This window comes from Falco rusticolus, chromosome 1 (assembly GCF_015220075.1).
Source record: "Falco rusticolus isolate bFalRus1 chromosome 1, bFalRus1.pri, whole genome shotgun sequence".
In the NCBI taxonomy this organism is placed as follows: domain Eukaryota; kingdom Metazoa; phylum Chordata; class Aves; order Falconiformes; family Falconidae; genus Falco; species Falco rusticolus.
The window spans coordinates 80167854-80195315 of record NC_051187.1 but is presented as its reverse complement, the minus strand read 5'-3'; the positions used below and the strand labels follow the sequence as shown (position 1 = coordinate 80195315).

Sequence of the window (27462 nt, the reverse complement as noted above, 5' to 3'; positions counted from 1 at the left end):
CCTGTATTTCACTTACAGATGCAGAGGATGGGATGGTTTACCACTGTTGGTTATTAAAAATCAGTACTCTTTTGCTTTGTTGTTGATTCATGCATGGTGTCAGTACTATCAAATACACTTAATCTCCTGGAATTGTTCTGTGTTAGTGTTGGCATTTTGAAATCAAAAGTGGGCAGGTTTCTCACACTGTCATCTTATCTTGCAGATGTTAAAGCCTGTTTCAGGGAAGCTGCGGCCACAGTGGGAGATGGGTGTTAAACAAGCAAGTGAAGCAGTAGGCATGACAGTGGAAGAACGGAAGGCCAAGTACACCTTCATCTATGTTAGGGACAGACCTCATCTTAATCCTCGAGTGGCAAAGGAAGTTGGCATTGCTGTGGAACCGTTGGAGGAGATAGATGAGTCATCTTACTCAAATGAAGAAACCACTCAAAATCTGAAATCAATGAAGGAGTCTGGCATTCCTAACAAGAGGAGGAGAAGGACATCAAAATTGTCTGCCACTGATGATACGCAAGAAAGCAATCAGCCAGGGACTAAGAATACTACTCCTCAAAAGTCATCTGAACAGGCAGAATCCAAAAGAGGGATAGGCTCCCCTCTCAATAGAAAGAAAACTCCAGGATCTACTCCACGAAGCCGAAAGGGCGATGCAGTATCTCAGTTTTTGGTCTTTTGTCAGAAGCACAGAGATGAGGTTAGTCTCTTTTATTTATCATTGTTGATTGCCTCTTCTCATTTCTGTACTTCAAGAAGCTTCCTTAGTTGGCAAAACCCAGTTGTTACTGTAGAATCCATAATACTCTGGGCTTGACAAGGTATGCCTGCATCAAATCTTAGTCTAGACACAGAGAAAGAAAGGAATGTAGATGAGCAGTATAAACAAGATGATGATAATGCCCTTGTACTTTAAACATAAGTCATGTTGGTATCTTCCTACGTAATCTAATAGTCCTTTGTGTTAGCCATTTATTTTACATACATTAAAAAAATATAGTAGATATGCATGCATATGCTCATGCTGTTTATGGCAGTCTACTTGTAGTTAGTTTGTACATTCTTTCTGAAGATGTGGCTCAATTCCTTCAGTGTGTTCCCTTGTCTTTGAACTCCTCAAAAACTGTTTGCCTACCTAGATTTTTTTGCTGAGCTTCAAAAGAAGCTTGTTACCAAAGCTTGTGAAAATCACTATCAGTGTGCAGTCTGCTGGGACAGAAATTAGGTCCTCTTGAGAGGATTATGCTCCAAGACAAGATAGAATAAATAAATGCCTAATAACAACATTTCTTAGGAAGCCTCTTGGAAGTATAAAAACAGTACTGCTGTTCTAGCTCATTATTTCAAAGTCATGACCGTCATTTTTCTTCCTTACAACCCTCTGATCCATTTGCAGTACAATTCCATGCACCGAAAGAAGCATGAGTTCTCATTTTCTTGTAGCAGTGCTATTCCATAATACCCACAGAAGGACCAGAAAGTTAGTGGTGACATTGCCACACTCTTCAGCTACTGAATGGCTGACTTTGTTATAGGATAATTGCATTAGAAAACATTAATAGGTATGAATCTTATAAAGAAAAACTGAAAAACAAATTCCGTTATATGAAACTGAATTAATTGTGGTTCAACATAGGATCTTTTTAGATCATTGCAACTTAAGCTAGTATTAAGAATGAAAATGAATGCAAGATGACACATACCTTTTAATGTCTTTGGTTAAATTGAGAGAAGCATTGGCAGTTCAGTTTGTTGGTTCCGGGAAGGAAAGGGTTTTGTATTAAATACAGATTTTGACATACTCATTACAAAAAGCTGTATGGTAAATCATCTGTCTTATGTTTGAGAGGCATGAGTTCTATTTCCAGTTATTCTGTAAGTAACCTTGTGTCTTGTATAGTGGTAAGGGGGAATTTCCTTGGCCTCTAACATAGGTAGCAAGAAGTCTTGTGCAATACTGAGGGATGTGAAATTACTTCTGTGGAAGAAATGAGATTATTATGACTGGGTTTATGGACTTTTAGCCAAATATATCTTACCACAGAAGAGACATGATGAGTCTCTGATGTTATATTTCTGTTTTCTGTGCCAGTTATCAAGCTTCATTCCCTACTATGGTTATACTGTAATTCTCAAATTAATAGATGGAAAATATGAATACTATTGCAGTATTCAACACTGAGGAACTGCTATGTCTTCAGCATCATTTCAGGAAACTGAAAACTTTGCGTAAACTTGAAAGTCACACTGATGATAGTGCCTAATGCTGCAATTAAAGTAGAAGGAAGTAGGTTTCAAAATATTACATATGTTTACAGAGAGGACATCCTACCATTTCTGCCTAGAATACCTTAATAAGATCATTCATGAAAACCCAAATCCACCTGATTGTGTGATCCATTCTAATAGGTAGCAAAGCACTTCTGCACACAGAAGAGAACTAGGTTACAAAAAATGCAGATACAAGGTGGCTGCAGATAACAGTCCCTCTAACCGATCCCGATCAGGGCAGTAGAACTTGTCTTTCTCTTGATTCAAAATTAACTGGTGAAGTGGGGAAATACTGTTTTAGATATTCATGCTTTTTGTACAGAACCTAAGTTACCTGAGTTTAGTTAACACTTCCAGCCTGTCACATCGCTTTTAAAATGGCAGTTTTGTGCCTTCAGTGGAAGGTGGAGATTGTATCCAAACTAGTGTTCAGTTTCGCCTTTGTTTAGGCTTATCTGGTTCAATTTGCATGGTTTGCTTTCCATCCAAGGATTTGTTTTGTTGCTGTTGTAGATGTTCTGATGCTTTAGAAGGAGTTATAACATCGGCTAAGAAACAGACCTGGGTTTGAGCTACTTTATTGATGACATCTGAGAGTTCAGTGTATAGCTACTTGAGTATTTACATGTAGAAACTTAGAAGAAAGGGAAGTTATAGATCCAGAAGAGGCTCTCTGCCCCCAGACTATTGAAGGGATGGAAGTGAATGGAAACAAATGACTGAAGACTATATTCTTTTGGGACCTCTAATAATCACAAGCTCTCTCAAAAGTAGAGCCATTTCTGCTCTGTCTTGCTTGGAGACTAGCTTTGTATGGTAGTAGGACTCATGTATCAATTTGATTTTATTAATTACTACTTTTTGTGTTACTTTTTCTGGGGATAGGAGGGTGAGGAATAGTTGAAATTTTTAGAAATGAATGATGGCTGCTGGAAGACTGGATAAACTCTGCTGGAAGATGTTTTTAATGATTTAAGAGGCATGCTTCCCTGAGGGAGGCATTGAGAGCTTGGAGCACTTTCATGGTTGTAGTGACGCATTAAGTATTTTGTGCTGTTACCAAAAGAGTAAAGATATATTTTGTACTGTTGGCATTCTTACGTCCTTCTTCTGTGAAGTGTAATCATTGGAAGGGGGTGTCTGACTTGATAAAGGTGTTGTTCAGTGAGAGGCAGACAGCTATATGTTTATTAGTTCATTGATCTGGGCCTTATGTCTGTTTTGAGGTAAATTAAGATATGATTTCACTAGTAAGGGTTTGTAATTGAAGATTCCTGCATGTGTAAGGAGTTGTTGAACATTAAGACAAGTGAGAGTGAAGGTAATATGCTTTCCTTGGATAAGCTAGGACGCTTGGTCTAATTACCATGTTTTCCACAGCTATGGTGATACTAATTCCCAGATCCAAGAGAAGATCTTCCATGTGTTCTGTAGCACAGTTAGAGTAAGTGCCAGGGAGAAGTGCATGATTTTCATGTACGTCAAGATACCTGATACATCATTTCCAGTATGTATGCCAGGATTGAGTATTACAGTATAAAGACTTCAGAGAAGACTGCTGGGCATTTTCCTTGGGGGCCACCTTTGCAAGGATTCCTTAGCCATTAGGAATCATGAGTGTCTTTTTCTTATTTCACAGTGCTCCTATTCCGTTGAAAGTAGGTTTTATTTGTATTTTGGTGGGACTGGAGGTGATGTTAAACTGTATCTCATTTGTGTGAACAGGGCTAGTTATTTCTTAGAGAGTTAAATAACCCTGTGCCCTAGCTGAGCACAATGAACTATACGCTCAGCAGCAATAGTCAAAATTGAAACTAATTTCTTTTCCTAAAGAAGTGAGATTTGTGGGAGGGGTATCTTATAGGTCTGTCTATGTTCTCACCTCTCAGATTTGTTTTTTTACATTGCTGGATTTTAATCAAAATCTGAGTACAGGCTACCAAAGGTAGCTGTATTCCCCAAGCTATATGCAGATGGGTTATGGCACACAGAAGCAAGAGAACTCTTAGTTCTGTACTAGGAGAAAAATTACAGCATAAATTTCCCTGCTAGACATTGAATAATCCCAGTAGAAGAAAGGTGGTACAACTATTCTAACCCCCTGGAGAAGCTTTAGTCACACATGTATCCTGTTTGACAACACGAAATGCAATTTTAAGACACTAAGAAATTAGGTTTAATCATTTCCACTTACCACAGAAAACTTGTATCTGTTCTGTTGAATGGTGTTACTGTTTGAACGCATGGCTTTGTTGGCCTAGTTTTTATTGTACTCTATGATTTTGGCGTATCGGTTGCATCACTCCAGTAACAGGATTTTGGAGAATGCTAGGTAATGAGATGAGAGGGATTAATTTTAAAGCTACTATTTTATTTCTGTAGATCATACAGTGTTGGAGCTTTCTGACTTGTATGATTAATCAAATCTGGTTTTCCTTAAGCAGAAGTATGGGAATACTGAAGGAGTTTGAGAGGATTTTTTTCTTTGTTTTTATACTGGATTTTCTGTTTGTGTTGAATAAACTTCCAGAAACTCTCTTTAAATTCTGTGTTGATAAGATTTTGACACATTCTATGTGTCATGCTCATGTTACTAAGAAAAGATGCACAGCTTTTTGAGTTCTTAATAGTCATATATGTAGCATAAAATGATGTATTACATGTTACATCAAGTACTAGTTTATGTAAATTGCTCTTCTAAGGTAGGTGTAATGAGCTCTGGGTTTTAATGAGTTCTGTAGATTGATGGATGTCTTTCTAGGCTAGCATATATTCCTATATTGCTTGTCTGTCTTTTGTGGTACAGATTTAAACTTCATCAAGAAATTATACAAACTTTTGAATGACCACAAGACAAAATTTACACTGATCCAGTTTTTGAATGTGAAAAGGCAAATTAGATGCTTCCAAAATTATTCTTAATACTTCTAAATATGCTACCCAATATTTTTTTTCTTTAGAGAGACAGAGAACAAGAGAGAAGGGGTTATTCAAAGAAAAACTGGATACATGTTTTAATCTAGTTCTGTCTATAGCGGGAATGTTAGATAACTTGTTTTCATCCAGTTTTTCCAAAGCAATAGAATTGTGTACACCATTCTTTTCAATGGTCACCTTTTTTAAATACAAACCTGTTTCTGCATGTATAGGTGGTTGCTGAACATCCAGATGCTTCAAGTGAGGAGATTGAAGAATTGCTGGAATCGCAGTGGAACATGCTTAGTGAAAAACAGAAAGCTCGCTATAACACAAAGTTTGCCATAGTGACCTCTCCCAAATCTGAAGAAGACTCTGGTAAACGTAAAACTGTGCTAGTGTACTCTAACTAAATTTGATATACATAGTGGCGTTAAACTAAGCACATATTTGAGACCTGTAGGGAAAACAGCTTTCACACTGTTTTCCAGTTTTAATTCTTGGTGTTTGTGCCAATAGCAAAGGAATGCCAATGGTTACAATAAACGCAACCCATGAAGTCTACATTTCTTGCTCATTGTTCTGCAAAGTTGTTATATGTAAACCTTCTGCTGTTTAGAGATTGCTAATTTCTCATTCTTCTTCTGCCCATAAGCAGCTGCCATTGCATCCACTGCCTGTTATGAGTGGATGGTGGGAAGGGAAGTTGTGTTATTACTTGTAAAATCTGAGTTGTTTTTTTATAGAATAGTTAGGAAATGGTTTAAAAAGTTTAATCTTTTCTTCACTTATACCTAAAGTATATTACCTCATATCATTATCAACTCAGGAAGAAGTATTCCAAACTTTATTCTGAAACTTCCATCCATTTGGCATTTTATTGTGCTACTCAAAGCTTTTAGGACATTGTACAAGATTGCAAATATTTTCTTTTTTCTCCTTTTATTTTTTTATTGCTGTTGTCTAGCGTTTGGTTTTGATAAACGGTCTCAATTATTTTGCAAAATATTTGAGGGGGTTTAGAGTCACTTATGTGAGAAAGATGGAGGAAGGCAGTTTGGCATTTGCATGAACTTTATCAAATTTAACTAGCTATCGTTTTTCAAATTTAAATAGCTTTACAGCACTGCAAGAAGACATTATGGAAGTATTAGAAGCCTACAGGTGCTGCTTTGGGCAATGACAAGAATGAGAGGGAGTGTTTGAAAGTTTGTGAGACTTGGAAAAACTTGTATAAAAATGGCAGTCAGTTTTGTTAACTATGTGTGTGTGTGAAATAACATTTTGTGGAAAACTGAAAAGTTTTTAACTTTAAATTTTAAATGTGAAATATTTGGATATCAGTTTAAAAAAAAAAACACATTCTGTATCTCTCAAGGTTCATCATTGAAGAATATTGGAGAGGCCAAACGTAAAGTGTTTCAAGACTCACCTAAAAGGAGATCAAGATCCAGAAGTAATTGAAATTTGTGTTGTGTGCAAATAGTTCATCATTATAAGTAGCTATTGAGTGTATTTTTTTATGTAATCGCCCACGTATCATAATCTCTTTATTTTATCTCAGATGTTGTCTTCCTTGACATTAGAATTTTAATGGATCCCAAATTAAATATCTAAACACTGTAGTGCTGAATTTTGTTCACCTTCCTCAGTGTCATATTGCAAGAAATGTAATTGAAATTGTACCTGTACCAGGTGTTTCTAGTACATATATTGTGTACGTTTATAGTTATCTACAGATGAAAACATGTCAGTTCAATCGTTCCCCTACCCAAATCCTCTTATCTTAAACTTGAAAGAATATTGTGGGATTTTTTTTGCTGGCTTTTTGTAAGTAGCAGGTTCTCCTGGAGCCATTTCAATCTGCTTTGTGGATTCAGAGTCTGATAATAGAGTATGTCCTAGATTGTTTAGATAAGAACATTAATTTGAAAATTATCCATATTTTCAAGTTGCTATATTTTTAATATTTACAGCTATTTGTTCCCACTGGAATAAAATGCTTGTAGCAGTAGGGCAATTTTCAGTTAATATATCTGTGCCCCTGGAGCTTGCAATCTGTACTAATAATACTCTGTAGCTTCATAAAGTAGAGAGTACTGGAGAGTATAACAACATTGTCATTTCATCCTGATGAAGCAGACCACTTCCTAAACCTTCATCTATCTTTCTGAGGTAGAGAAAGTGCAAACAGTAGCTGAACCTGTGCAAGGGGTATGTAGGTCAGTCACTGACCTTTTGTAATTTAGCAGCTGCTTGAACTTCGTGGTAAACGATCATCTAAATATGTAAGTAAGTCCGTTGGTTTAAAATTACCAACATGATCCTGTTCTTAGGATTTTGGTTCACAAAGGAAGGGGATCTTACAGTCTCCTTTAAAATACAAGTAAACTTGTTAGAGAGAGTCTGAAACTGTCATACTACAAGGAGAGAATTAGTCTCTGTGGTTGGTGATATCTTGTCTTTTCTAGAGGCCCCTTATTAGATGTCGCCAGTATCCTCATCTGTATCATTTGGAGAACTTAAAGGAGACTTAAGGAGGAGACTTAATTCATTTCAGTGATGAGACACTGTTACAAGTGGCAGGAGAGTTAAAAGCTGTATAGATTGATCATGTGCAGTCTGACAATATGAAACAAATGTTGGGCAGTAGTATTCAGATCTTAAACTAGTGCTTATGCAGGTAGACTCATCTTTCTAAAATAAGACTATGAAGCAGTCAATTTGGATGTGTTCTAGAGTTAGTCTTCAGCACCAGAAACCAGACCTTAAGTATTAAGAGGTCATCAAACTGTGTTAATGTTTAACCGTGTTTTTAAAATAATGACTGAAAGAAAAGTAACTTAACTAGATCAGTTCAAAATAATTTGAAAGTGGGTTTTAGATTATTTTTCATGTAAGTTTCCCCCATCCCCCATCCCAAGGTAACTTACATGGAAATAAAAGAAACCAAAAAAAGAGGACAAAGGAACCTACAGAAGATTTTGAAGTTCAGGAAGCACCTAGGAAAAGACTCAGGATGGATAAACAGAATAATCGGAAGGTAATTATGTCATTGGTTTGTTTGGGTTGATTTATAGCAGCACCAATCACATTGCTGTAGTTAAGTTTGTCAGCATTTCCGTTTTCAGGATTAAAAAAGTAATGTCTGTATATCAAACCAAACTGTTGTAACTATTCAGAGATACATGTGAGCTTATGGGGGGGGGTTTCTTTGGTTTTGAGGATGGAGGTATGATAAGCTGCACTTGCTACTTAAACTGTGGTGGAAATGTATGCTCAGAAAACCTGTTTCCTGAAGGAATGTGCAGAGGCATGACCTTTCTGTGTTGTCATGCTTTGTAGTTCTTCTTCTTTGCTCCTGAAGTGGAGTTCAGAGATTTATACAAGAATGTGAAAGAAAAAAATCTTTAGTCAATACTTAATTGAGACAAAAGCAGGGGGAGAGACGAAAGCAAGTAAAGCAAAACAGGCAAACTCCTTTTCAAGAACTGGAAGCCTATAGAACATTTTAGAGTGGCATGCTGACCCATTTCTTAAGTTAGGAAACTGCAGTAAGTATTACAGTATATTTGTGGTGCAAACCACAGTGTCCTTTTCATTTAAGTTTGCCTGTGAGAATGAGATTTTTTCCTTACATAGGTCACTGAAACTGCATATGGATACAGCCCAAATCTTGTAGAGACTTAAGCGTAGGTTTATTTAGTCATGCATGTAGACCAGTGAACTTCCTGGGTTTTACTTGTGTGGAAAGCTTAGCTCACAAGTGTTTTCAGATATGTTATTATAGTATCATACTGTAGTGTATCGCATTGCAGACCTCATCTCAGGATTTTAGTGGTACAGCGATTAAACGAAACAACCTAATATGAGGAAAGGCAGTGGATTTATTTTTTAAATGAATTATGGAGGTTACATTTGTAGATACCAGTTTGTTTGGTAGGCTGGTTATTTTAGTACCTCTCTCAATATTGTGGATATTCAGACAGCTTGTTTAGAGTTCAGTATAAAAAATAAATAGAATTTCAGATAGTCAGACTTAATGAGCTTATTAGCAAGGGACAAAGATAATTCTTTGAGAAATGTTGTTACCTTTGCAGAAAGAAGGGCCAAAGCTGGCTTTTGCACTTCTTGCTCTAACAGATTAGTTGTTGAATATTCATCTGATCACTTGGTCCCTTTTTAAACTTGTCTTATTGATTTGAATTCACTACAATACACTAGATCCATGGAATAATTAAGTTGACTTATTGCAAGTAATTCCTGCTATGAAGTCCTTGTTTTGACTGTCCCTAAAGTTACTTCTTTACTGTCCCACCAGTATTCGTACAGTACAGTAGCCTACGTTATTACAAGTAGAATGAAAGGTGGTTGCAGTATATAGTTCATGCAGACGAGGTTCTGGTATCTTTGATGCAGTGATGCAGATGTGAATGCTAACAGAAAATAAATACATAAAAGAGATTAATGGTTCCCATAAGATACATACCACTAATAACACTGACTTAGTAATGTGCATTTTAAAAGTGTTGTTCTCTATCTGATCCATTTATCAGAACGAGTTACAAGGAATCTGGTGTATGTAAGTATTAGGTAATTTGGAAACTCTAAATGCATATAGCAGTGTTTGTGCTTCTGTCCACAGAAGGGTCAGATACTGTAGAATGGTTGCTTTGCAGGTTCTTGTATGAATTATCTCTTAGTCTTTTTCCTGCCTTCACCAGCCCAGGGTACTTCTAGCTGTATGTGCCGCTGCTTCATAAAACATTTAGTGAATGACAGTGAAAATGTCCATGTAATGATTCAAAAAAGCAAACACTAACCATACACCTTCCTTCTGCTATTCTCAGTTTACCTGCAGGCTTCTGTTACAGTCATTTTGGATAGGAGGAGCTTTAATGTTTTGGGTTTTTTTCCATGATGTTTTACTTCTTGCATGAGAGTTGTGCATTATCCACTCCTTTTTGTCCTTAATTCTTATTTATGAAATCTGAATGTTTTTGCACAAACTAAGTCATAAATACCCATATGAAAATTTTGAAAAACTGATTTGTTCATTGGTGCTTTCATGATGTATATAAAAATGCACATTAGCAAATGGGGGTTCTGTAAAGCACGCTTTAAATTTAAGAGTGAACTATATTGTACGTTTTCTTTCATTTTTACACAGAACCGTAACCATAATCTTACAAAACTGATACTGGGAGCCTCCAGTGGCGCTAGTGGTAGGGCATCTTAGTCTACTTAGAAGTCAGTAAAAGCACAGTGTAGCACATCTGTAGTACAGTAGTCATTGATACTTATTTTTACAAAGTAAACCGGTTCTCTGGCCTTTGAGGTGTTCACCTACACATCTTTTGTAAAACTGAATGTCAGATGAATTTGAAAAAGTATGTAAAACCTTCTGTTCAATAGAATTATTCTTACAAATCAGGTGAGCATTTGTTAAGCGTTCTCAGCTACAATGGAGTGACTTAGTACTAGAATTAATTTTGTAACATACAAGAAGAAAAAAATAATGGCATGTATAAGGAACAGTGTCTGATTTTGACAAAGCTTTAACAAAAATTTCCCCAGGTTTTGGCCTAAAGTTTTAATGATAAATTCTCAATCTGGAGCAAATTCATGTGTTGTTTATGCTCCCTTGAAAATAGTGTTTTTATTTTGGAAATGCTGAAACAATCTTAACCATAGTAATTTAAAAAATGGCACTGCTATAAGTTGTGGAGTTGAAAGCAAGCCTCTCTGAGACTTAAAATTCTGCACAGGGTTTATTCTTAAATTTATATACTGATTCTGCAGTTTACCTTTAATAATTAAAGGTTTTAAGTTGACCAGTTTAGACGAAGAATAGTAAGGATAATTTACATGTTTCGTGTTCATTTAGAGCTCCCATTTTTGATATGCTGAGTTTGGGATGGATAAGTGGGATGCTGGAATACTGTGTTCTTTAATTTTTCTCATTTGTTTATGGGTTTGTACCCTGTGCTGTGAATGAGTTTTTAAAATCACTTAAATGGGGCTAGCTTAACTACATTAGCATTCAGATATTTGTAAAGACACTTTCTTTTTAATAACATAAATCCAGAAGTAATTGCCAGTTTTATCCAACCACTCATAAATTAGGAGTTTTTTTATTTTTTCATATTTTTTTTTGTGACAGAGGGAGACAAGCAATGACAAAACAGCAAAAACAAACTCTTCTAAGGTCACAGAAACCTCCTCTTCACAAAAGAACCAGTCAGGTAATGTGGTCAGAATAAGTTTTAATGTAACTTTTTCAAGTAAATAATTTTAAAATAAACAGGTTGTCTGAGGCAGCCGGCTAAATTTTGCTGACATAATAACCAGTTATAGCCACTATGCCACAGATGGGGGGGGGAGCATGCCCTCTTCCTTAACTACCACCAGTTTGCAACAGTATATACTTGAATGGAATTGTGTATTGCTGATTTAGAGCAGCAGTTCACAAGTTCACCGTTTGATGGCACCAAATTAAAGCTATTGCCCTGTGATCTTGGCGAGCAGTGATACAAATCCTACTGCTCCAGTTTTTCATTGTGCATTAGCCCAACAAAACAAGTGCAGTGACCATCAATGTAATCAGTTACTATGTGATTTTAGTCTTTTAAAATGATGCTTGATGGGAGGCAGCGTGGAGCACCAGAGGGAATTAGGAATAACCTTGGACCAGAATCCAAAACTTGTTAATTAATGATGCTCAAGTTTGAAGTAACTTCTGTAAGAGCATGTCTCTAGGTATTACAATGATATGCCAAAGACGAGTAAGCTTCTGCAAGTTCTGTGCAATGTAGAAGTGGTGACGTGCCATAGATAATGTCTGGTACCTGGCTCCTGTATATAACCATTCTCTTAACTAAGTGTTAGTGGTACTCAGGTTGTGGTGAGATCATATAGGCCTTCTAATGTTTATCTGAGGAGATAACTGTTACCTCTGCTTTAAAGAGGTTATAAGTCACAAGATACTTTTATTTTAATAGAAATGAGCCAAAAAAAATCGGGAAGACATTTTTTAGCCATTTGTAGTATATATTTGATTAATAGAAACTTCTTTATTTGTAAAATCAAGCCAAAACACATGGTTTCAGAAACTTCATGTTCTCTCAGCCCTACGTAGGTGCCCAGAAGACCTACTTAAATCATTCCTTTATCTGAAGGAGTATTTTAAATAGCTTCAGGGAGATAACATTTTAAAGTTCCAAACTTCACTTTGTAAACCAAAATTATTTTACAGCAACGAAAAATCTGTCTGATGCTTGTAAACCTCTGAAGAAGCGAAATCGGGCTTCAGCAGCAGAATCTTCAACTCTTGCTTTTAGCAAGAGTTCATCTCCTTCAGCTTCCTTAACTGAGAATGAGGTAAAAAAAAAGTGGTGTTTGCACACAGCCATTTAATTACAGAAATTTTCAGGTGTGAATCTTGTTTAAAAACAAAATCAAAGGCGAATTCTCTAACGTTGGTGCTCTAGACAAGTTACAGTTTTGGCCTCTGTGAAACCTGTTAATGTGTGCATTGCAAATTCATTTATTGTAATACGAACGTCTGATTTGGGGACGTCGAGATATTATTGTGGTTTTTAATGTATTTACCAACAAAGTTTTAGAATTGTAACCTTCTATTAGAGGCAAAGTAAATTGCCGGTGTGTTCTGTATTTTCTTCTACAGACTTTATGTAAGTGTACTACATTAGTTACATTATGTAACTCAATATCGTCATGTTGCCATAGCTTTTATATTGAAGCAACTTTCCTGATCCTCTGATCTAGAACTGGACACTTTTCTGAGCAGAGCCCCTTCAAGCTCAAATTAGTTTTCAGGCTAAGTGCTATTTCTCTGTGATGCAAATAGCTTCATTCCCAATAGAGCTAAACAGGCAGTGAAGGATGAATCTTTTTGATACTTACTAATCATAGTCTTACCTCTGCATATTTGGAACTGTAATTCTTCTCAATTGACATACAATAAATGAAATGTATGTACCAGAAGTGTGTTCATACAATCCATTAAACCATTCTCCGAGTCATCTACACTGTTAAAACCAATCAGCCAAAGAGTGGCAGCATGAGGGTGAAGTACGCATGCTGTTTTGCAGGTGGAATCAGAAATGTAGTTGGTAGGATTTAGTAAAATATCTATAGACAAACGGCTTCAAGCAGTTTGTGTTACAAAAGCTGTAGAGAAAGTACTTGCCTGCTAACAAGGGAGTAGGGCTTCCAGCTATCCTAGAGACTCATCTCCCCTAACAAATGCATGAGGTGCTTAGACACTATAATGAATGCAGTTAAAATATCTAGGCAATGTTCAGTACATGGTTTACATTTTGGGTGGGGAAAAAAGATTGCATGTTAATGGCTGTATATCCTACTGTAACTGGAAAAATATTTTAACAGAAAACCCTACTGAATTCTCCCCTTTTGTAACCCAATGAAACAGGCAAAGGAAGTCCCACAGGAAATAATATCCATAGCAGCAGTCAAAGCAATATTTGTTCTCATTTTGTTCTCTGGATTAAGAGACTCCCATCTATTGACTTACCACAGCTTCTGCTGTGTTGGCTTTACTGCTGGGACTTGCTGTGTAATGGCTGTTTGTATTTGGGGCCATCTATTCAGCCAGGCCAGTTTAAAGAACATACGGTCTTTGTGGCTCTAAATAGTGTCTCTAAATGTTGTAATCTTGGGAGAAAGAATCTTCTGCTATATGGTGTTTATAAACTGAAATCTCCAGAAATCTTTCTCAACAAAAGACTAGTTTTTTTTTTAATTTTCGGTTGTGACTTAATGGTTCACATGTAAAAAAGGGTATGGTTATATAGGCTGAGATGGAAATTTTTAAAACTTTAGCTCTTAATTTACTCAGTTACTGCTAAACAGCAGAAGATGTGAGAAAGTATCATACACTGCTTACAGAACACAGATACAAAAAACTAGAAAAGGAATTAATTGTTTTCAAGAGTGTAAAAGGTTTTAAAATATCAGAACAATCCCAATCGACATAACAGGAAATAACACCCTGTCAAATAACAGAGATTTTGCAGGGCTGGGTGCATCAGGGACTGGATTAGTGGGCTAGATCCTTAGATGGTTTAAAGCTATACTAACCTGAACCTATACCAACTAAGGACTGGACCCAGTTTCATATAATAATAAATACTTTTTGCCTTTAAATAAAACACAAATGTCAGGCATGTGTTTCTGAACTTACTATTGATTTATTCTACAAAACAAGGAAAGATGTAAATTTTGGATTGTGTGGGTGGCTTTAAAATTTTTTTCCCCTTTTGTATTATTATTTAGCACTTGTCTAAATGGTTAAATATGTGTGTGCCCTGAGAGCAGTCATCCAGAGAGGAACCTTCTCCAGAATGCTAAGGGAAAGAGTTTAAAAAATAAATACAATCATGCAATGATGAAAGCTGTGCACAGCTAATTGAATAGGATGTAATTCTGCTCAACATTAAATACATTTACTGTTTAACTTTTATATTTCTGTGTTCACTGTAATACTTCTAAATGTTGTTTAGATGCTCTCTTAACAAAGATAGAAAAAAATATGCATATTCCACAAGCACATACACCTCCACAAGCAATGCTAAGTGGATTCTGACCTTTTTTTCCCCTCTCCTTTCCCCGCACGCCCCCCCTGCCCCCCACCATTTGTGGACAGCTGGTTCCAGAATGGAACCTGGATATGACTTATTTGTCAAGGACTGTTGCTAGCTGCACACCTTTTAAATGTCAGTTCATTGCAACTAAGTTGTAGGAAAGGAGTGTTCAGTGTGAAGGGTGTGCTCAGGTTTTTTTGTTTGTTTGAAAGATGCATCTTATTTGACATTTTTAAAAAATATTTTGGATACTTTTTATTGTTATTGGGGGAATTTTTTAATGGGGTTTACTTGAAATACTGTAAAATTAGTCAAGGCCAAATTTTCAATTGATAGTTACTTTGGGTATGTAATGTACAGGGGAGAGAGACAGGTGGAGGTGTGCGCTACTGCCATAAGAACAAGCAAACATTTATAGACCTAACATATCAGGGATTAAAAGGTAGGCTTTCACTCCCTTCAAAAAATTGGGTTTTGAAGTCGTTTTAAGATGGATGGACAGAAACAGTAAGGTGTTTATACATGAATGAATAAATTTCATTTCTGCATTTAATCTTGAAACAAAAGACTTAATTTTACTTCTAGGCACTTGACATCAGTAATCATTTCCTCCAGTGCTTCATGTGAAATACGATTTTATTTAAAATCTAAATTCTTAATGAGCAACTGGTAGGGCCAGATGTGAGAAAGAAACTCAACACTTCAGAGTCTGCAAAAGCTCGGAGTAGTTTTTTACTGCCTCTGTAAGACTTGGTGTAACCATCCAAAATCCATGTTATTTGTGAGAAGAGATACAGGTGGTGTATTCTCATTTTTTACCTTGGCCCTCCACCTCCCAACAATGTAGTAGGTGCCAGTAAAGTGTAACCAGTATTTTTTTAATAAATAAAAAAGGCTTTACATTACCATTACTACTGGATTATTGGCACTTTGTGTGTTTGCATGAAACATACCTGCTTTAGCTGTTCAGTTTTTGTGGTTATCGGCTGGCTTCATTAAATTGGATGGATTTGTTGACAGTAGATAAGTATCGTAGTATTCTGCAGAGTCTAGATACTGCTTCTGAACTTTGGCAAAGAAACTGTAATTTCTTTCTAAGAGAGGACAAAATAAAGAACATGTAATACTTTAAATTCTTAGCTAGCCTGTTATTCATCGTATCTTCATCAAGTATGAGCTGACCAGCAGACGGCAGTTTAAAGAAGCCTGTGAAAGATTTTGAAGGTGTTCCTTTTATCATAAGTTCCTTGTATCCTCCCTAGAGGGATTTCTTTTTTCTGTAACATCCAGTGTCAAAACAAGCTGGTTATAGCTACAACTTCTTGCATTTCTAAGGCATAATAATGCAAGTTATAATAATGCAAACCTGAAGTTTTGCTCTTTTTCTGCATATTAAACAGTGTAATTTTTTCACATTACCAATTTGAGGCAGATTTGGTTTAGCTGCATTTTTAAATGGGTATTAACATGTATACACAATGGAGAAAACATGCAATTCTTAAAAGGTAAGGTATTTAATCGAGAATGCAGTCATAAGACATGTGCAACTTGGAACAGAAAAGTATGTCAGCTCCATTTATTAACCCTAGAGTCTAGTTATCCTACAGTATACAACTGAAATATTCTAAGCACGCATACTGAAGGTAAAAATAACTGTCTTTGAGATCCTAAGAACAGGAAGGAAGAAAGGAATTCATGCTCTTTTAAACAAACTACTGCCCTAAAGAAAAAATAGTTGAAACTAGCCTTGCAGGTTGTTAAGCGAAATCAGTGTGCTTCTAGCATTTCATTCTAGCTTCCTAAGAAGATAATTTTCTCTTCAAAACAATACTTAAGGATAATTTAATATATAGTGCCACCTTAAATCCTCTGACTTAGCAGACAGTTCTTTGCTGTGTTTATTTCTTTATGCCTATAGATATTTTTCCCATCCCGTTTCAAAGCAGCAGTAAGCTGTCAGGGGTACGTTTTTGTGGAACACTGCGAGTAATTGTCTCTTGCTAAACCTCTGCTAAAGCCTCTAACAAATGAAATGACCTGCATTGCCCACCAGATCGTACAGTTTTGTTACATTGCTTCTACTTTGACATGGAAAAAAATTCTAGGCTTGGCTCTGTTCTTTGGCAGCACGTTCGGTGTAGAAAATTAAGTTTCTTCTGTAATTATTTTCATCCTGTGTATGACTTAGGCTTCAGAATGCAGAGAATCTGTTTACTGAATGTTTACCTGATGTAGGTTTTTATTCCACATCCCCTACCAAAGTATCATGAGTATCTGTAGGCAATTTTACAATGTTTTAAAGTGTTCTGATAGTTTTAATTAACTTTCCAGGCAAATTCAGAAATGCATAATATCCTTATCTGAAACGTCTTAACTCCTGCTAATAATAAAAATGAAACCTGTCCCAGGCCGTCTTTTTTTGCTATTATAGTACTGTGTACACTTGTGGCACCGCATACTTAAAGAATTTATCTAGTCTAGCAGTATGGGCCAAAATATCATTCTTCATTCAGTTCAGGAATTCTTATACTGAAATAAAGGAAATGTTAACTGTAACTCAATTGGCTCTGTCAGTTTTTCTGTCTCCGTGTGGGTGCACAATAGATTGTCTTTTGAATACAGCCTGATCTATTGTTTGTATGTTGCTTATTGACTTACTCTGATATGAATTGTGCTTAGATTAAAATAGCCCAACCCTCTAGCCACTGAGATTTTCTTAATAAGAAAAAAAAAAAATGCAGTTGGGGTTTGTCTGTGGAAAGACTAAAGAGTTTGCTTATCAGAACATGCATACTCAAAGCTTTGTAGAGAAAGCTCTTAGCCAGTCCAGACCACTTCCTCCTGGATGGCTGTGGTGTAGCAATCACTGCCTCTAAACTCAGGTCAGGAAGTCTGAGCTTGTAGCAGTGTCCTTAGTTTTAAGCAAGGTGGAACTTGATAGGCAACAGCATTCAGAAGTCATGGAAACATGCTTCTAAAATGCTTCTTAAAAGATGCAATGTATCTGTTAAAAGATAGCAGATGACCTGAGAGAGGATGCCACTTAAGCCAGTAAGTGTCTTAAGACAACTCTGAAAGAGTGGTAGGTCATTCTTTGTGGGCCCTTTTATTGATCCTGCTGTGGAGGTGACCAAACAAAAAAACCCAAAAGGAAATAATTTTCTGCATGCTTTTGTTTTCATTTTATATACCCCTAGCTTTAAAAGAAGCATACATAGTGGATTTTGTTTCCATTTGACGTTCTACAGCCAGGATTATAAACCAGGAGATGCTAGAGTAAAATAAGGGGAAGTGGGAGGGTTAACTTTTTTGGCTCTGGAGAAATTTGCCCTTTAAGTTGCTTTTTTAACTGCTTAAGCACAAGACAGAACACCACCGTTGTCTTGAATATGACTAAGACCAAAGCTTGTATTCTTAGTGCTTAAGAAGGGCTGTTAAGCAAGTATAACTAATATAAGAAATGTTTTTATAAGACTGAATGAGTTAATCAAGTGAGTTTTCTGAGGAAGAAATATTTTTAATGAAAATTGCACTTTGGTGTAGCTAGAGAAGTCTGAAAAGGTGTGGGACTGGTGGAGTAGTAACTGTTGGAGCCCATTCCAGTGTGGGCACCATAGATGCATAAATGTTGGCAACTCTTTCACTCAAAATTTCCGAATTCCTTTTGAACCTTTAAACACTGGGCAGGGAAAGCTTGTCTGAATTGGATCTAGGAGAGGAGTCCCAGTGAAGCTGATAAGCCCAGAAGTGTGAATGTTGTTCCCTTTGCAATTGCTAACACACAGTGAGTGGTATTTGAAACTTGCTTCGTGCTCCATGAGGCATGAGTTTTTGCCTTAACAAGTACTGATGCTCTGGTCCTTTAGGACACCCTTTAGCTAAGAGTTACAGGGAAATAAAAGAGACCACAACACCCCTTCCCCACCCCCCAGAATAACACTGAGCCAGCAAAGATGCTTTTATGGATCATCTTTTAAAAATGGAAGACTTAATCCTAAGCCTAAAACAAAAAGCACATTTAATAGCCTGCTCAACAGCTGATTGAGAGCCAGTCTTGACAAGCAGAACAGCTGTATTTTATGTTCTTGCTGTAGTCACTTCTTAAATTCTCGGGCTGCAGACAGGATGAGTACAGCCATTTATTTTCAGACGTGGAGTTTCTGAATGTCTTTTTCCTTTTAATTACAGTATAACGGTTTTGCTGGCACTGGTATTTACTGTGATTTTGGAGCTGTCTGAAAGGAAGTAGAAAAATTTAAATGGAAATATTTTTTTTTTCCTCAAGTGGGTGACTGGATAGAGCAAATGTCCACTTAAATATTTCACATCAGCCTCACCTAGTTTGAAACACAACATCACTTGAATTTTAAATTCCAGACTACCCTTTCTTGTAATGCATATCAGTATTATTGAATGCCAAGTGAGTATATGTCAGTACCTATCTTTTTTTTAATAAGTGGAATTTCAACCATCCAGATGTGGAACTAACAATACCATTTGCAAAGTACACCCATGTGATTCTAGAAATATGCAAGCTGAGCGTACATACCAGCCTGCATCCAATTTTTTTTTTTTTTTTTTTTTTTAAAGCCAGAGGCACTGAAGATTTGGCTCGCATTTCTGCTGAGGCATGTGGCTGGGACTGGAATCAGGTACCTGGTTGCAAAAAATGCTTGAAAAATTGTTGTAGAATTGAACTCAGCATTTAGATGTACTGAACAGTGTGAGCAATGTTTATCCTTTCACCTTTAAATGCTTTTAATTTATGGTGCAGTGAACTATGCAGTTAACTGAAACTTGGTGTTGCAGCTGAGGAAAGTCTTGCAGTAGGGAAAACATTTGAGAAATTATTTTCTACACAATTACTTATGTCAAATAATTTTCCTGCCCACACCCCCCTTAACCCTTTTAGGAAGCTTCAATCAAAAGGCAAAATTAAGAATATAAACATATAAGCTCACAAGATCACATAGCTGACTCAATTTAATTCCTTTTAATAGTCTAGTGTCTTAAGTATTATTTCAAATGTATGGAGTTGCATGTATTTCCTCCTCTTTTCTTAGTCTGCCCAACAGCCTCCATCAAAAACAACTTCTTAGTTACTCAGAGTAATCATGAGAAGGAAACCGTTATTGCACAAACAATCCTATGCACATTATATATCCTTTTTGCACAAAACGGGGAGTAGTAGTTCAGGCAGCAGTAAAAAACACTCAGTCTGATCCTTACATTTAGCAATTAAACAATTACCCAGTATTCAGTGTGGTTGCTGGTATAATCTGGCTTTATACGTCAAATACTGCAGCGTGCAAAGCATCTTCATTCAGTTAAAAATGTTGAAGATTGTTTTTATAAGCATTCCTATATAGTCTGTCTAAAAATAGATCAATGTTTGAAAGAATCCATTAAACACTTCCTTTGGTTATTGCAAACCGGGAGTTTGAGCGTATAGTTCAAAAGAAAATTAAAAATACTTTGGGGATAGAAAGTCTTGATGTGCTGATTCCCAGACTGTTGCGGGCTTGAGTAACGGTTGCAAAAAAAAATTGTTGTCGGAAATGTATGGTCAAAATACCTTGAGATGAGTAGACCCAATCCTTAAACTAATGACACATTGCCACAATTTGTATCTTTTCATGTGTAAAAATATAATACTAAACCCAAAGAATTGAGAGAGATGCCAATATTTTGTGCCAATTTGACTCAGTAATGAGTGTTTTCCCAATAACAAAGCTCTAGAAAACTCAGAAGAATGCGGTAATTTGTCCTTACATGTTCCCATGGAGTCTTAACGTGTGAATAATAGTAATGAATAATAACTGGTACACATGGGAAAGGAAAGATTGCCTTGGGAGCCTGGCGGTAGATTTGTCGCTTCTGTGAGCAGCCCTATCCTGAACCTCACTGATCCCTGAAGTCAGTTCCGGGCCAGCTCAAATGAAGAGCAAAGCTCATGATTTGTTTTTAAGCCAGTTTTTTCTCTTCCTCTCACTTGTGTACGCAGATGCACAATTGCCAGTAGAAAGAGCTGCGTTTGATTTCTGAAATACCACCCAGCTGCTGAACGTTCAGGCAGTGCAGTGTGAAAGCCTCCACCGGCAAGTCCTTGCAAAATAATGTTGACATTCAGTAATGGAAGGAAATGGGAAGGAAAGCCTGATTGATGTGCAGAATGTAAAGTTTGATGCTGCTTGCAATGATACTAACTTCAGCAGAAGAAAAGTGTCTTCTGTGTTGCAGCATCGGTAATTGCTAATGAAAAGTGGAGGCGATTCCAGAGTTTGGGTGCAATTTCATTGCAGAAGCTTGTCACTTGCTGTGAGTCTGAACAGCCTCACCTTTTTCCCCCTAAATTTGCACCTTAAAGATAGTATTTTGTCTTTATGAGAAATAAGAAATTACTCAGTAAAACAGATTAAAAGAGCAAACCGGCAATTGCTACAAATTGCTAATTAACAGGTTTTGCCACTAATCTAAACGTTGATTACTTTGAACCTTGGCCTGAATATCAGAAGACTTAATTACATGCAATTTACTTTGCTAAGGGGATTATATTACAAAAGTAAGGACAAGACAAGCTCTGACATGATCACAAGGGAAAGATTTACATTTGTAACTCAACAATTAAAGAAAAAAGCCCCCAAAAACCTGTGCTGATTTTTATTGCGTGCCACGATTTGGGCACTTGTATGTGAACTATTAAACATTCCATGATGGAAAGTTGTGCTAAAAAACCACAAAAGCCTTATGTTTAATTTTAGAGATGTCTGTGTTTCATGTCAGCATGAGCCGATTTCCAGCAATCATCTTGTTAATGACTGTTTTAATCTAAAGGTATTTTTATTGTGCAACTCTGCTGTCCCCTTGGTGAATCAGAACCTTTTAGTGCCGCTGCAGCTTGTTTGGGGTACACATACAGTTTTCCCAAACATTTCATGCTCTACTTGTCTTTAGGTTGTGAGTCTTCTCTAAGAAGCGTTAGGTGAAGGGTGTCTCAGCCTCTTCTACACAGGCCTGAAGGAACAGGTGCTCATTTTACATCCCTGGTATTTCCATCGGGTATTCTGGAATAACTTCAGGAGCTCAGGTGTTGAATTCCAGCTCTCTTCATAGAGGGAGTTTTCCCAAAAGGTGGTTAGATAGACCAGGGGTTACTTGCAAAGAGAGATGGCTGGTACGGGGTCTTGCGCCTTCTGCGGGATAGAAGTAAGACGAAATTGGGGTCAAACTTCGTATTACCCTGAAGAAGTGCTTCCCTCTCTTATAACAGGGAACCTGCTAGCCTCCCCCTTTATTAGCCCCCTAAAATTAGAGGATACGAAAAGTCTCAGATGATTGTGGAGTGGGTATGAGCTGTGCATGAGTTACACGTGACGTGGCTGTTGGATATCACATAATATCAGTTGTATCATCACTAAACCTTTGGTAATGATAGCAGGGACCAAGAAACGCGTTCTGCAGCAGCAGCCTGCATCAGAAGTGTGTTGCTGAGCTTCTTAGGAACGTATTGATTCTTAGGAATTGCAACAGCCATAAGCAGGTATCCAGGCTTGTCTGTAGTGCAAAACTGATGGTTAATAGAGCATTTGATTTGCGAAGTGTATGAGGCTTCTGACAGCTGTAAAGGAGAGATCTTGAAAGATACTCTCAGTCTGGTAACTATACAATTGATGAACTGAAGTATTTTGTTCATGCTATGTGTGTTGGTATTCATGCTTGAAATCTGGCATTAATCTATAGGCGGGTGTAAATCGCCAAGTGTTCTGTGGAATGGGCTGATACAGTTTGGGCTTTGTGGTTGCATTTGTGATGTAGTTTTGTTCTTGCCAGCACTGCTCCTTTTTGGCTCAGTAACAGTTTAGTTTAAATGAAGGGCTGGTGCATTGATGTCGAGGCAGTAAGATCTCAGTTCTGTAGGAAAATGGCTGTTAACTGTGTTTCACAAGCGGCTGGGATTTTGTGACTTGTATTTAGGGGGTTTCTGAAAAACTGTCATCTGCCAGTAGGGTTATCTTTCCGTTTATAAGTCTGTATCCTTCATTTGAACGTTTTACAAGTATATAAACCAAAGAAGATCTGGGAAACCATTGCTTTGCAACAAACCTCATTCTCTTGTGACTGAGTAGATTTCTCACTGAATATGTTCTGTTTCTCTGCTCTGCTTTCAAAAGTAATGATCTGGGGGAAGAGGAGTACATCCTCAAGGGTGAGACTGTATAGCTTTTGCTGCTGGAAAGAAGATCGTCTTAACTTTTACGGTGTGCTGCATGAGCAGTTTTTCTCAGGGCTTTAGGTGTACTTTTTGGTGTGGGTAAGAGATGGAGGACAACCGTAGTGTCAAGTTATAATAAGACTGCTTGTTTTGTTTACAACATAGAAGAGTACTTCTTTTAGGAAAGATACAGATTTAAGACCTTCCAGTTTATTTTTTCTTTTTTTTTCTAAACATGACTAATTCTGGCTAGTTGAAACAGGAGCATAATGAGGCACTAAAAATGTTAGAGCAGTGCACTGCTTATAATACTTGATGTTTCTGTGGGAATAGTTTAAACAGAAATAAGCATGTGTGTAAGTTTACTTACATTGTAAGGGAAACTGTTCCTGTGTTTTTGCCAAACTACCACGCTACCTTTCTGTATCTGCCCCTTCCCAGCCAGGACTGGCTGCTCCTGGCCGAGCACTTAGGTTGCATTTGCAGTTTACTATTTCACAGCTCCTTCCAGGGGACTTCCTGGTGCCTGATCAAAGCAGTGATTTTACATGCAGTTTCGTTTAACCGCTTCTAAAACAGCCGGGCAGAATCTCCAAATTACTCCAGTTGTAGGAATATTCATAGGTGAAGCGTAGGTACGAGTCGCTTTGATAGTATGAATTTGCACAGAGGAAATGCATTTACACCCTTGCAAGTAATCTGCAAAAAAACAGGCAACCAACCAACAACTGCCAATCTGATCCAATTTGCAAAATATTTTTAGACATGGTCAAGGAAAGCAAATGTTAAATGGAGGAATGCAAGTTAGCTGGCAGCAACAGTGAGAAGTAATTGCTCAAAACCACTGTTCCTAAAGGGATTCCATAGAGTAATGCTAGGCCTGGTTCAGCTTTACATTTTTCTCTGATTTCAAAATAAATCAGTTCTAATAAATTTACACACATGACGTGAAGATTGGCCGATAGGGAGGTTGCACGTAGCTGTCTCCATTACTTGGTAAGCTGGACCGTTTTTAATAAAATGTGCTTTACTGTAGATAAATAAGAGATAGTATGTCTCAAACCAGAAAGCAAATTCTTCATATGAAGCAGAGTGTCTGTATCCTGGCAAACAGCTATGGGCAAAATGATCTCTTGAGTACCACGGCAATTTACAGTGACTTTCAGTGCTGTATTGAAAAGACTTAGGGAAATCCTTACACAGTGGAACAGAAGCGGTGAAGAAGAGTAGCATGTTGGTTTGATTTGGGTATTGTACTTACGAGACCTAATGGGCTATTGCTTCCAGCTTTCATGCCTGAATTTTCAACAGCCTTTTTAAAGTACAGATAAGTTTTAGAGAAAACCCACCAAAATTCCCTTGATGCTGGAAAAAGTTCCTTAGGCAGAAAATACGAGGGCATTCTGGCTTACCAAAAAGGATTGAAACGGGCTTAGTTGCAGCATGCTTCCACAAGAGGAAAATGTCTGCTTCCAAAGGCTTTTAATATAGCTGATATACCTGGAGAAATCATCATCAACTGTGAGTTGTGCTTAGACAACTCGAAAGGGACATGAGGCAGTATTTTTGATGGTATGTGTGATAACCGTTAGAACAAGCTTGAGAAGTGACAGGTTTCTCTCGTGATTCCAGATTGATGGAGAGCATCCAATTGGTGCTCTCCTGGAGAATGTACATAGTGAAACACAACTCACTGAGTACCCTCCGGGGGCAACAGTGTGAAATTCTGCATTTTCTGGTGTAACATGAGATAAAAATGACTCTGTTGTCCATTCCTCCCTGAATTCTATTGAACTGAAAACTGCCCAATATTTTGTTTTAAGTATGTTACTTAGGTTGGGGTGTTTTTTAGGTACATTGTGAATATTTTTAAATATCCTCCATCTTTAATATATCTAGATCTGTTATATAAGATTTCTCCCTAACAGCTCTATCTGTTGTAGTATTTTGAATTAATTATTGCCTATAATGTTCGTTAAACATATTCAGGGAGCCACTTTTTTTCTTTCTGCCTCTCTTCTATATACTGTTCCCACTTTCTTGGAGAGTATTTGGGTCGGAGGCTTTCATACGCAGCTTGAAGTTTACTGAGTTTCTTTCTAAAAATGAACTGTTACTCTCTCATAAAATACATATTCAGACTTTAATCAAAGGATTTGAAGGTATCCCTGTGTTACTGACTAGGCATTTCTAGCTAACTGTATTACAGAAATGACTATAAATAAAAAGCTCTATTACGAAGTTTTGGTGTTTTGTTTTGGCTGCTTTTGAGTTGCTGGGGATGATTGTTATATAGTCCTTTTGATGAGACTTCCACAAATGTATACTCTGGTATTAACTGAGCTTGTTTTTTAAAGGTGGGGGAAACCAAACTGAAAGAGTGTGCCTAAATCTGCTAGTTTGAACTGCAGCCTGTTTGCTTCCTTCAGATGATATTCTGTACAAAATTGACCACACATGACTGCTTTCTCTAACATGTATGTTTAATCTTCAGATCTCCGATGGCCAAGGAGATGAGCGGTCAGAGTCTCCCTATGAAAGTGCTGATGAAACTCAGACTGAAGTGTCTATATCATCCAAAAAATCTGAGCGAGGAGCAGGAACAAAAAAAGAATATGTGTGTCAGGTGAGAGATGTTAGCTGGGGCAGTGAGCCGTGTTTTCTGAGGTTTCCTAGAAAAGGTCTTTTTAAATATGAAAATGACAATAATAGGCCAGAAACAGGCTTATCATGTGTGAGCGGTGAGGGTGCCATGGCAGTAAATGGCGTTCTTAATTCCTAGTTATTATTTTTTCTTGACCTCCAATAAGTGACTTAGCCTTTCTGCTTGAGTTTCCAGATCTCTATGATAAGCGTAATTTGTACCTCAGAATAAGCGCATGAGTGTTGCCAGGTAACTAGTTAAATGATTGAGAAGAGCTGCTCGCTTATCTGTTAATAAAGAGGGGGAAGTAAAACCCAGTGGGTTTTGTGCTACTGCAGCAGAGATTGCAGTGATGCATTGGTAGCCACGTCTGTGTGGCAAGCTAATTGAAAGCAAAAAGCTTTCTCAAACTATTCTAGAGAGTGCTTAGATTATGAAATGACTACACAATACAAATGAACAGATGGAATTTGTTTTCACGAGACTGGGCAAGCAGTTATATTTCCATTTCTTGTACGTAGTCATGATGAGGTTATAGCCGTCTGTAAATGTTGGCTAATCCCTTAAATTCTGCCAGCATTATTGTTCGGTTCATTTTTAGTTATGCATGTGTCATTGCTAACCACTCAGACATACAAGTATCATTGTGCCACCTAGATTAATCTCCTTTTGCCAAGGAGGAGGAAAATAAGGATGCTTTTTAACCCTACTCAGATGCATCAGTGTGCTCAGGGAAAATTTCTTAAAGCTTTTTTTTCTTTTCCTTTTTTCTGTCAGATTATATTTACTCATGAACCGTGGTTCTATGAGTGGTATTTCTAGCGGTTTAATGACTCTTACCTGTTTCTACTGGAAGCCAGGGCATGTGATGATGCTTGTAAAATTATCTTTCACTTGTTAAATTTGGTTTCCACAACGGGAAAAGAGATTTTCAGGAGCAATATATGAAAAGGAATAAACAGTTTTTTCCACATATGAATTTCTCTTTAACATTCAATGCCTTTGTGTTGTAAAAGCTGTGTGAAAAAACAGGTGATCTCCTACTGTGTGAAGGACTTTGCTATCGAGCTTTTCATGTAAGCTGCCTTGGCCTCTCTGGAAGACCAGCAGGAAAATTCATTTGTAGTGAATGTACATCAGGCAAGTTTGTCCCTTTCTATTAATTAAAAAAAAAAGTTGTAGTTTTCCCATAAGTTGTTCTAGGAAATCCTCCTGGACAGAGTATGTATCTTTGGAGAAACCATATTTATCCTTTGGTGCCTGACAGGGTGGGAATTCATATAGTACCATTAAGTGTGCCATGTTTTATAAAGCTCACTCTGTTTTCAGTGAGAACTGTCTTGTAACCTGGCTGATTTAGTCTGAATTCCATTGCCACCTTAACTGCACAATATTTGCTCTCTGAGTACAATTACAGATTCGATTTAGTCTGCCACAAAGAGTTAAGAAATCCTAGAAAACAGCAGCAAGTGAAACATTTTAAGTCCTTTTTCAGTCTGTCTATATCAATCTTCCGCTCTTCCTATTAAAAGACTACCTTCCTGCTATTAATTTCATTTGCTTTTAATCCTATAATAACTGCTTGGAAGTTCTGAATCTCAAAACTTTACATAAAAGATTTGCGTTCTTGCTCATAAGCTTATTTCAGTACACACAGTAAACCTTGTTGGAACAAGGCTGCTTCAAAATAAAGGTGTTCCAAGCGGTCCAGAGATAAAATTAGAGGATGCTTGTCTTTGGTTTGTGGACCTGCTTCAAATTTCACAGGATCACAGACAACTCATTATCCTAGTTCA

At 37.2% G+C, this 27462-nt stretch overlaps 1 protein-coding gene across 9 annotated transcripts in view; it reads left to right on the top strand.

Annotated features, from left to right (window-relative positions):
* The window catches only part of NSD2 (nuclear receptor binding SET domain protein 2), a 102812-nt gene that overhangs the window by 62200 nt on the left and 13150 nt on the right, over nt 1–27462 (top strand). For 7 of the 9 annotated variants that reach the window (XM_037386636.1, XM_037386594.1, XM_037386645.1 and 4 more), the window contains 8 exons: nt 206–697; nt 5418–5562; nt 6563–6640; nt 8109–8227; nt 11348–11429; nt 12440–12564; nt 25517–25648; nt 26683–26806. In XM_037386636.1, coding sequence (XP_037242533.1) covers nt 206–697; nt 5418–5562; nt 6563–6640; nt 8109–8227; nt 11348–11429; nt 12440–12564; nt 25517–25648; nt 26683–26806 — 1297 coding nt within the window. The remainder of the gene's footprint in view (nt 1–205; nt 698–5417; nt 5563–6562; nt 6641–8108; nt 8228–11347; nt 11430–12439; nt 12565–25516; nt 25649–26682; nt 26807–27462) is intronic. The other 2 variants (XM_037386656.1, XM_037386652.1) reach the window with 2 other exon arrangements.